Raw genomic sequence first — 11,211 nt, forward strand, 5'->3', positions numbered from 1 at the left:
GCTTCTTATGGCTGAGTGAAGCTCCTCCATCTTGAGCCTCAGTTTCCATGTCTGTAAAATGGTATGTGTGTGTGTGGGGGGGTGTTATGCCCCAAATCATCAGATTGCTCTGAAAGCAGTTTGTCATCTGGCAGTGAAGGTTTTGTTCCTTTTGTATAAATGGAGAATTTCGACTGTGATATCCTTCTCCTGACCCTGCTCATGTGTCTGCCAGTTTAGTTTTTGTGTGCACAGTCATCCTTCATGATGTATAACATATATTTAAGGAGACATGCTCATTGGGACTGCCCATCTGGGCGGATGTGACAGGGTGGTCACATGACATCCCTGTGGATTCTTATCATTGGTGTCCCCCTTGTCTAAGCCCAATATGGGCACCTTGGTGACAGTGACATTGTTCTTGAGCCTGCCATGTCCTCTCAGTGTTCTATAGCATAGAGACCTCTATCTCCTGCCATTGTAGAGGTCTCTGCCATCTGTCCTTACAGCTTTCTCCCAAACATTTGTCTCCTTTCTAGCATACTCTGGGCCTGAGCTCAGACTTGGGACAGAAGTGCTGGACAGGGTGTCTTTGGTCCCTGCTGTCTAAGGGCTGTGTGGGTTAAATCTGCACCTCTGGATCTCCTTCTAGCGGGTAGAGGCCGTGGCTGGAGGATGTTACAGCCAGATGCTGATAAAGATTCTCACACCGGATCACCTCAGACCTGATATAATCCCCACTGTGTAGCTGGCCCCACTGTTCCATGTCTAAGCTTGATTCTTATCTGTGTAGTTCTGCTTCCTGGGACATCCAGACTGACCTGCTGCAGGCTGTAGCCACCTCTCTTGCTCCTTCACAGTTATCCCTGAAGCTTCAAAGACAGGTCTTCCAGCCAGCCCCAGGCCCCAAAGGAATGGTACTGTCCTGGTGGGCCTCCCCCAGTGTGGACAGCGCTCATCAGCAGCCAGACTCTGCCCCACCCTGCCGTGATTGCTGAGGTCATTCTTGGCAGAACTTGCTGGCAAGGATTGTTGGCGCCCACCCAGGACAAACATGTCGCGCTGAGCTTGCTGCGTGCCATTGGATGCTGAGTGGGTCTGTGTAGGGAATGCCATAGACTCCGGCCTCAGATGACCTTAAAGTGGAAGGGTCATAGCCAGTGTGGAACTGTGTCTGGAAAGGTGACATACCCCTGGCTTGTCACAGCACAGTTGCTGGAATCCTTCATTGGATTTTCAGGGATTTGAATACTAGTCAATAGCTGACCCATTGGCCAAGCAGGCTGTCTTCTGAGAGCTGCCAGGCTCCTATCTCATTGTTATCCTAAATCATCATCGTAAGAGACCAGTGAGATTGATGGGCTGTCTTATTCCCACTTCTCAGATGAGGGGCTGGTGCTTGGCATGCAGAATTTCAGTTGGGCAGAGCCTGGCCCCAGCCCGTGTTACACATGGCTGGTGCTCTGTGGGGCGTGTGGAATCTGAGAGACAAGAGGTATGGATTCTCAGGCTCCTAGCTGGTGAGAGCTTGCACTCTTGTCTTCCTAGATGAGTTTCCTTAGGCAGTATTGGTCTTACTGGTCGTGTGTGTGTGTGTGTGTGTGTGTGTGTGTGTGTGTGTGTTTCAAATCTGTGCATTGGTGCCATGGAGTTGACGAGTATAGTTAAATCTCTGTTTTATCTCCAGTCACCCAGGGCCTGGAGCCTCGCTTGTCTGCTAGACAATTGTCTAAGCTCATCGGCAGTTCAGTTCTCTTTGCAGAGGGGATGATAAACACTCTTGTCTGCTTTACCTATCCCACCATCCACCATCCCACCATCCCACCATCCTACCTCCACCCACACTGGAATTTTTTTTTCTTTTGGTAACTTATTCTTTTTCAAAGTGAATGAATATAAACAGATTCCCTTAGCGGGCAGCCAACAATAGCCTTTTTTTGGACTCTATGAGCAATGCATAGAAAATTCAGGATTTCTAGTCTATGTGGGAGGAAGAAAGCAGGCCCTGGGCCATCTTAGTGGGAGAAGGCAGCCTACAGCCATTTCCCCCAGCCCTTCGACCTCCATGGTCCTATCTTGTTCTGAGGAGTTATTTAGGGCTCCTGACTCTGCCCAGAATCTAGAGGGCATGGGAGATGGGATGTCCTCAGCTGAATCCTCAGCCTGCATAGTCTGGGAACAGGTGTAATGATAGGGACGTTCCCAGTGTGCACAGTCCACCCTTTGGGTCCTGGGTGCTGCCAGCCCCTCTGTTCATCCCTGTGCCTCACTACCACCAGGCTGCACAAGAAAGTCAGTGTGGGTGTCTGCCTCAGGGCTCCCCATATCCCAGGCCTCAGGAAGGCTTTGCCTGTGGGAAATAGACCCATGGTTCCTTGATTCCTCTAAGGCACACAGGCTCAGGATTTCTGTCTGGGATTTTGAACTTTAAGTCTTAAACCTAGGTTGTCTTTCCATGTTCTCTGTCTAGGTGCACAGACATAGAAACGGTCTATCACCTTTTCCCATTTTCCTTGGTACAATTGTCTTCTGTTCCATTGATTCGCTAATGACCTGTGGTGTGTGGATTATGGTAGGGGCTTGGCCCTCAGGAGAGGAGTGTCCACCCCAAGCTCAGCCCCTAGGGACCAGGACTGTCCTCTGTATTTGTATTATCCAGCTTGCTAAGCCACAGCTCCGTTTTTGCTTACAGGGAAAGCTGCCAGTCCTGCTGCTCGGCCGCTCCTCAGAGCTGAGACCTGGAGAATTTGTGGTCGCCATTGGAAGTCCCTTTTCTCTCCAAAACACAGTCACCACTGGGATCGTCAGCACTACCCAGCGAGGAGGCAAAGAGCTGGGACTTCGGAACTCCGATATGGACTACATTCAGACAGACGCTATCATCAATGTGAGCTCTCTGCTCCCTCTACCTGCTGGGCTGGGGACAAGTTTCCACCAGAGGAAGCTGGGCTTCTTATTATTCCCAAACCTTCTTGTAGTCTGCATGAATTCCCAGAGCATCTGTGGTGTCTGGTGTCAGGTGTTAGGGGGAATGTCCCACGTGGAGCTGTGCAGAGTGGAACCATGGGGTCCTGAAGTGAGTGGGTAGCCAGTCTCATCCGAGGAGGAGGTAAAAGTGGGGTTAACTACTCACAGTGGTCTCAGAACTAAGTCATTTCACTGTGGCGCATCCCAACGTTAGTGACAATGGTCCAGATCTATTTTCTCAGTTAAATACTTTGTGATCAGAGACAAAGCCTGGGGAAGACCCCTGCCGGCTGCTTCTACAGTGCTTTGAAATCTGGGCAGAGACATTGATTAGGCGGTGGTGTGATACAGAGCCAACCTTTCCCTTTCTGTTCCCTTTCAGTATGGAAATTCCGGAGGCCCGTTAGTAAACCTGGTAAGGCTTTCCAGTATCCGTGCTGTGTTTGTTTTGTCTGTGGGCGTGTCTTTGCTTTCTCTTTGGATGTGAGCTTGTCAGAACAAGCAGTCAGCGTTATAGTCAGCTATGTGAATGCACTATTGTTTCTTTGCACCTTACCCCACCAGCCCTTTCTGGAAGCAGTAAGGTCAGAGGATTCGCTTGTGTTTCAAGCCACAGGTAGATGCCATGGAGTTCAAGCCCAATCTAGGCAGAAAGGGGACTGAAAGTCCCCACAGTACTGCCAGCTGCAGAAAGGTACCTTCAGCCTTGAGGGTGGCTGAGCGGAGATGAGCTGGCCTGACTCAGATCCATGCCAGAACTCTCCCTGAATGCCTGTGGGTATGATGGGGAACCACCTGTTTGCTCACAGATGTCTCACTTAACCTAGACTTTAGCACTTCAGTATAAGGTTGAAGGCTTCAGGTCACAGAATGCCAGAGTTTGGGGATTGTTTGAGAGAGTATCAAGTTGAGGCCACCCAGTGATAACATCCTGCTGGGTCCCTTGTTGTCAGGAATGGACGTGTACAAAACACACCAGGAACAATGTACACTGAAAATTCTCAGAGTCCTTTTTGTCAGCACAGCATCAGGTCACCAGAAACTTCTTAGGGAAGAGCCACATCTTCACTTGCCCTTCTTGCCATACCCTGGGCAGCTGTTGGGAGTGAGGCCTGGGGCTCAAGCCAGCATCCAGAGTCATTGGAAATAGGAGAGGAAGGAAGGATAGATAGTCACCTTAGCAACTCAGAGATTCCTTCCTATGAAAATAGAAAATATTGTGGATTTTGAAATCATCCATCTATGCAATAAGGCAAGCATTAGCATCCACCTGGAGCTTCTTTGCTCCTTCCAAAGCTGAACGTGGGTGGCACTACCCAGGTGCCCTAACGTCTCCTCTCGTTATCCCTAGCCCTTCTCCTTCCAGCCCTTCTGATTCTCAGACACAGCTCAAATACTTCTCCCGCACATGTGTCTGTGTATATGAGCGTTTGCATGTATGTGGCCCTGAGTGTGTGTGTGTTCACTGGAGGGGGAGGGTGTTGCTGTACACATGTGTGTATTTGTGCCTGGAGGCCTGGGGTTGATGGAGGACCGTCTTCATTTTCCCCTTAGTCAGTGAGACAGGGTCTCTCAGTTGAACCCAGAGCTAGGTGCTACTATAGCTGGTTGCTCTAGCCAGCTTCCTCTTGGGGGGGGGGGTCTCACCTCTGCCTCTGAGGCTGGAATTACCGGCAGGTCACCACACACACACACACACACACACACACCACACCACGCAGCACACACTTGCCTCGGGGGATCCCAACCCCCCCTAGTGCTTTCATTTGCACAGCAGACACTTTAACCATGTTGCCGCCTTCCCGGCCCACACTTCTTTTTTATTGCTATTTTAATTGCATACATTTGTGGGGCAGAGCATGGGATGACCAGTCAAGATAGCATCTTCCTCTCAATCTTTGTTTTTGAAACTACAGTTCTCAAACTGTAGCTCAGGCTCGCCCGGATCTCACGGTGATCCTGTCTCAGCTACTCCAGAGTGCTGGGCTTGCAGGTGTGAGGCGCCACACCTGGCAACACATTTCAAGGGCTCCTGTCCTGTAGATTTTCTGTCCCCTTCCAGCCTGGGCCTGCCTCTGGAGTCAGTGAGCCCTGTCCCTTGCTTTTCAGGATGGCGAGGTGATTGGGATTAACACCTTGAAGGTGACGGCGGGCATCTCCTTTGCAATTCCATCCGATAAGATAAAAAAGTTCTTGACAGAGTCCCACGATCGACAGGCCAAAGGTAACTAGAGCTGGGCATTCCGGGGACCTTCGCAGGTTCGCACCAGAGGCCTAGCTGCCCTTAAGGACTTGGAGAAGGGAAGATGACAGTTGCGAAGATCAGGCCTCTCAAGCTGAGAATAAATACGTTACCAGGGTGGTGGTGGTGATGGTGGGGGTGGTGATTGAGCAAAGGGAGTCTCATTCTGGACACCCATAGGGTTAGCAACACAGGGTCATGCCACAGGTTTTGACTACTTTTTGAAGTGAGAGACATTCCTCCCTGTAGATCTGGAACCCAGGCCAGGACTGAACTACAGTTTTTGGGTGCCTTCCCCCACCTCTGGTTCATGCTATAAGGTGGAGCTTTAGAGCTCTGGCTCCTGTCTCCCCACACTCCCGAGGACTGGGCTGACTTAACTTTTTTTTTTTTTCTTTCGGTCCCTTTGTTGTCACACCAGGGAAAACTGTCACCAAGAAGAAGTATATTGGGATCCGAATGATGTCGCTCACATCTAGGTGGGTAAACAGGACATAGAACTATGTAAAGACAAATGTCTGACCTGTATGAATATACACTTGGGCTTCACAAGGCTTCATGGGCGTTCTTGAAGAGAAACTATTTCTTTCCTTCAGTCATCACACTGGGGAAGGGGAGGTGTGCGGCCCTGGACCTCTTTGTTTTGGCAGGTCTGACCCCCTGGAAGACTCCGCCCTCCTCCCTGAAGGTGGGCCTGCCCCTCAGAAGGCTCACTAACATGCACACTTTTGTGCCTGCCTCTCTCCACTTATTCTGTTGAAACTCACATTCCAGGAGTGCCTCTGTGCCCGCCCCAGTGCCCGCCCCAGCCCGGAGCACTGGACTCCCCCCCCCCCCACTGGTTCGAGGGTGTGGCTGTAATAAAGCAGGGGTGGGTCCTGCCTCCGGGTACTAAAGACTGATAGACTTGTTTTCCTGAGTGTAGAAGTTGCTGCTTGGAATTGCCAGGCTCATGACATACCAGAAGAGGTTCGGGGTGGGTGGGGGTGGGGGTACCTTCATGAAGTACAGGAAACAGAATTGACCGGTGTGTCTGAATGTCTGAGTCATTCGAGAGCAGGATGTGTTGATAGTGCTATTTTATTCAATTGTCAAACTATTAAGACATTCCACACAGGTTATGAACAATGGTGCTTTTCTTAGTGTTGCCAAGGATGGGATGGCATGCTGAGACAGAAGTCACACCGCTTGTCTTTGGAAGCTAGGCTCTGGAGTCACCTTCCTGGGTTGTTCCCCTAAGCTCTTGTACATCTCGGCTTACTGGGTGCTGAGCACCGTCCCCTATAGGATGAGGTTAGCAGTGTAGGTGTGCCCACTGTATAGCCAGGTACAGCTCAGCTTTGGCAGTGACAATCAGCCACAGCAGCATGTGCTTAAAGTAGTTCCTTACTATTTTACAGAATAATGTTGATGTTGGAAGGCAGGCCATTTTAAAGCAGAGTCGGGGGGCTAGGGAGCTGGCTCAGTGGGTAAAGTGCTTACTGTGCTACTATGAGGATCTAAGTTCAAATCCCCACGACCCGTGTAAAGCCAGGCAAAGAAGTATGCATCTATAATCCCAGTGCTTCCTCTGTGGAGATGGGAAGTAAGCAGAGGAGACTCCCTGTCACGGGCCAGCTAGCCTAGTGTATCAGCAGCCAAAGAGACCCCGTCTCAAACAAGGTGCAAGATAGGGACTGAGGTGGTCCTCAGACCTCCATATAAATGTTGTGTTGTGCCAAAGCCTCTATATGTGTCATGGTCAAATAGGATCGGAAGACTTCAAGCTGAGAATAAGAAGGGAATTTGGTGAGAGCTGAGTGCTGGCCTGAGAAGGCTGTGGGAAGTTAATATTAACACGAGCACCTTTTCTCCCAAGCAGTAAAGCCAAAGAGCTGAAGGACCGTCACCGAGACTTCCCGGATGTGCTCTCTGGAGCATATATCATTGAAGTCATTCCTGACACCCCAGCAGAAGCGTGAGTGTGAAGTTCTCCCTCTTTTTCTGATATCTGCGTGATCTGTGGGTCAGGGGTCAGTGTTCTCTTTGTGCTGGCTCAGATGACCATGTGGGCCCATCACTTCCTATCAGCCAGGGCTCCTGACTGCCTTGGGTCATCTCAGGGGTCATCCATATAGGAGGAGCACTCACTCACTAATGGGCTCGCTGGGAATCCTTAGGAAGCTGTAGAGAGAGCTTGATAGTGCAGATTTGCAGATTGATTCTTCACAGAGCCTTCTGTAGCTGTTTTTGTGACTAGTGAAGTTGCAGATGCCAACACCTATAGGGAAACGATCCCAATGACATCAAAACAGTAGAAGCAGTTGAGTTGGAACTTAGGCTTATTTCCTGGACCCTCCCCCCCACCCCCACCCCCGACATCTAGAGAGTAATATGCACTAAAGAGCTGCACGTGGCACCCTACGACAAGACCTGGCCTGATGCCTCTTTGTGAGCTGAGAAAAATCAGTTCTTGCATTATTTTTATGGTTGGATAAAAAAATCCAAATGACACTATTTTGTGATACAGTAAGTTCTCTGAAGTGCAAATACGCACACATGTTTTATTAGACCACAGCCGTGTCCCCTGACAAGATGACATCTTGTCTGGAGCAATTTTTATGCTGCTGCAGCAGAATTGAATAGCTAAGACACAGAGAACAAATACTCTTGTGAAGCTTAAGCTGTTTCCCATCTGGCCCTTTGTGGAAAAAGTCTGTAGACTTGTATTAGAACAAGGAGGACTTTGGTAGCATAGAGATCCTGTCACGTATGAACTAAAGTTCCAGCCACAGCACAGAGGAGTCATCTCTGAATAGAGGCATCCAACATTCCTGGAGGAATCGCTTTCTAAATTACAGTTCCATTCATGAGGAAATTGGCTGTGGTCATAGGACCTGGTGTTTCCTTGTCCCCTCTGAGGACAGTTGATCATAGTTCACACAGATTTCATAGGCATTTCTACAAGGGATATTATTGATTTGGTCTTAAAAAATAATCTTGACAGGAAATGCCATCTTCTCTGCTTGAAGTCATTTCTGTCCAAGTTTTCACCACCATTTCCTATAGCCCCCATTTGTTCTGGACTTTTGGGTTCTAAGCTGTGCCTTTCTCGATGACTTCAAGGAATGGAAAGGTTAACGGTGTGTTCCCTTTGCGTTTCAGTGGAGGGCTCAAGGAAAATGACGTCATCATCAGCATCAACGGACAGTCTGTGGTCACTACCAATGACGTCAGTGATATTATCAAAAAGGAGAACACCCTGAACATGGTTGTCCGCAGGGGCAATGAAGACATTGTGATTACCGTGATTCCTGAAGAGATTGACCCGTAGGCAGAGGCAGGAGCCGGACTTCATGTTTCCCTCAAAGACTCCAGGGAATGGCGCATGAGAACTGAGCTGGTGACACAGGACACCCAGGACTTTTGTCCAACATTTTGCTTGTTCAGGGAACACCCCTGCCGACAGAATCCTTCTTGATAGTTTGCGGGCAAAACAAATGTAATGTTGCAGGTGCACAGGCAGAAACCCTGCCTTCTGTATGCTATGTATGCAGCGTGCTTTTCCTTACAAGCTTGGGCTGTTCCTGCTTACACAGTCAACATTTGTCCCTTCCCTTAGCCCAAGTTGTCCGACTAATGCAGTTGACATATGCATAGGCAGGAGGAAGGTCCTCGCAGCCATTGTTTTGGGCGTGTTTACACTTTTCCTCCGAGTCAACACTCAGAGGAAATTGATGCCCCAAGACCACAGATGGTTGACCCTGGCTTCTGAGATGGCCAAAAATGCCTCTTAGGAATCCTGGAACCCGGAGTACAGCGACTTTGAGTTTCAGCTATTAAAATACTTCTTCATACGTAGATTTTGGCGTGCTTCTTTTATCAGCTGACCGTAGTCCTTTTGAAATGGCTTTGATGTCGGTGGGTGGGCTCCTTATTCAGCTACATTGTTCTCAACCCTACGAGTTATTTCAAAATGCCCCTCTGGGCTTTGCCTGCGTTATACAACCCTGTTTGGCCGCCCTGGGTCACTGAATGGACAGTTCTACTTTTCTCTGGAGCTCATCAAAGTAAGGAGAGTGGTGTGTAGATCTCATACATCATGCAACCCATCAACAGTGATTTCTTGGACCTCTGCTCTGTGCCAAAAGGCCTTGCATCTGTCCTGCTGTGGGCCAAGCATGGGATCAGCCAGAGCAGGAGCAATGCAAGCCATCTTTTCTCGTAGTCAATCAGGTCTCCTGAAAGACAGCCAGTTTAGACTAGGACACAGGAATGGCCTGATTTAAGTCCACATAATGCACAGGGTTGCTGCAAACTCACTTATCCTGGGTCCAAAGTAAGAGCAAGCCCTCCATCCTTCAGACTTTGGATGTGTCTCCTTCAGCCTGCCTTCCCACAAGTATAGCATCCACAGCTGCAGGTTTCTTTCTCCCTGGGAAAACTTTACAAGACCCCAGACAGCTACACTCAAGCAAATCATTGTGTGACTTTAACTTGAGATACACCTATCTAGACCTAGGACCCCATGAGAAGTATGGTGATGTATGTGGGAGGTGGTGTCAAAGATCGGATAATCAGCATCAGCAACATGGTCCTGGTACTGGAAAGAGGAGTTTAATTTCTCTACCTGGAAAGGCTGTGGAAGGCCAGATAGCAGGGTCTTTGATGACATTAGCCAAAGTATCCATCAGTATCCATCTAGTCCTTATATTCCAGTCCAGCCTCCGCTCTCCATTTCAATGATGCAGGCAAGTTAGGAAGAATCCAAACAGGCTTATGTCCTTAGCATGTGTTCTATGTTCTGTCTCTTAATGGAGAAGAGCTTTCAGGTTCACCCTTAGATGTATTGGGGAAGGTGTTGTCTGGGGGTAGAGGAAGTGTTGGTGGCGTGTGGAAGTCCTTGTTGCCTTAACCAAAGTGTTGTAAAGTCCATGCCACTCACACTGAGAAACTGGGAGACGGTAAATCATGAAAGGAAAGCAATGTGCCTGGGGACACAGCAGATTACAACTAGAACAGTGGGTGGGAAATCCCCACGCCATGGGTAAGGATGTCTGTATCAGATACAGCACAGGCATCATACACACACCTCCTTCAGCCCCTCAGTGACCAGAGATAGGGGCTGCTGCATCCTAGTTTTATAGGTATGGACTTGACAATCAGCAAGAAGTAGCTTGCCCAAGGCCACCTTGCTGGTCACTGGTGAATGTTGGGTATGGTTTGGTGGGCATGTGTAGAAGCAGGGGGAAGTCTGGGGACAGAGACAACTCAGATGAACACTCTTGGGCAGTTAGGCCCTCAGGAACAGGTATTAACACTGTCCTAGGACCCAGAGGTTTCTCTCTGACTTGGTTCTTGCTGCCTTCTCAGGTCACCTCTCTGTTCCTTCAGGGATGAGTCCACACTGCAGTCACTGTTGTTACTGTTCTTCTAACAGGCTGGTATTTCTCTATTATTCTGACACAAAGCCTACTGTTTCCGGCCATCTACACAGCAGACCCTCTTTCCACCATCTCAGCCTTCGAGAGTGGACCAGTACTCAGGTGGCTCCGCCCCTTGTTAGAGCCCACAGCCCAGGCCTCGTGCTTCCTGACCTTTGGCTGTCAGGATGTCACTTGAAGTCACAGTTCCATGGCTGTAGCAGTGTGAGATTTCCTTTAAGCCCCCCTAAAGCCTGTCTGCAATGGCGGATGGATTGAATATCAGGAAAGGACACGGCATACTGTTCTTGGTAGCCATAAGAAAGCATGCAGATGCTTGAAGCATAAATGCCTTCTTTATAGAGGACAGGGGGATGGGGTGGGGTTGCAGGCACTTTTAAAGGGGTAGTAAATGGCTCAAAGTGTAGATAATGGCTGGGACAAAGTCCACCTCTTCTCTGGGACCAGTTAGGCTAGGTGAGGCTGCATGGTAAGTTCAGGATACTAGGCAAAGCCTCCGAGGCTGTCTTTGATGGAGAGAGGAGCAGTTGAAAGTGCTGATGGGTGTGGGAGGACTCTAATCTTCTGGTCCAGTCTTTTCATGGTTAATCTTCCCAGTTT

The 11,211-nt window shown here is 49.3% G+C and overlaps 1 protein-coding gene across 1 annotated transcript in view; it reads left to right on the plus strand.

Annotated features, from left to right (window-relative positions):
• Window positions 1–9,028, plus strand: part of Htra1 (HtrA serine peptidase 1) — a 49,519-nt gene extending 40,491 nt beyond the window's left edge. The window contains exons 4-9 of the mRNA XM_021199268.2: window positions 2,672–2,866; window positions 3,329–3,361; window positions 5,056–5,170; window positions 5,610–5,667; window positions 7,050–7,145; window positions 8,333–9,028. Of these exons, the coding sequence (XP_021054927.1) occupies window positions 2,672–2,866; window positions 3,329–3,361; window positions 5,056–5,170; window positions 5,610–5,667; window positions 7,050–7,145; window positions 8,333–8,501 (666 nt within the window). The 3' untranslated portion in view covers window positions 8,502–9,028. The remainder of the gene's footprint in view (window positions 1–2,671; window positions 2,867–3,328; window positions 3,362–5,055; window positions 5,171–5,609; window positions 5,668–7,049; window positions 7,146–8,332) is intronic.
• Window positions 9,029–11,211: the final 2,183 nt, after the last annotated feature.

The sequence above is a fragment of the Mus pahari genome, chromosome 1 (genome assembly GCF_900095145.1).
Source record: "Mus pahari chromosome 1, PAHARI_EIJ_v1.1, whole genome shotgun sequence".
Classification (NCBI taxonomy): domain Eukaryota; kingdom Metazoa; phylum Chordata; class Mammalia; order Rodentia; family Muridae; genus Mus; species Mus pahari.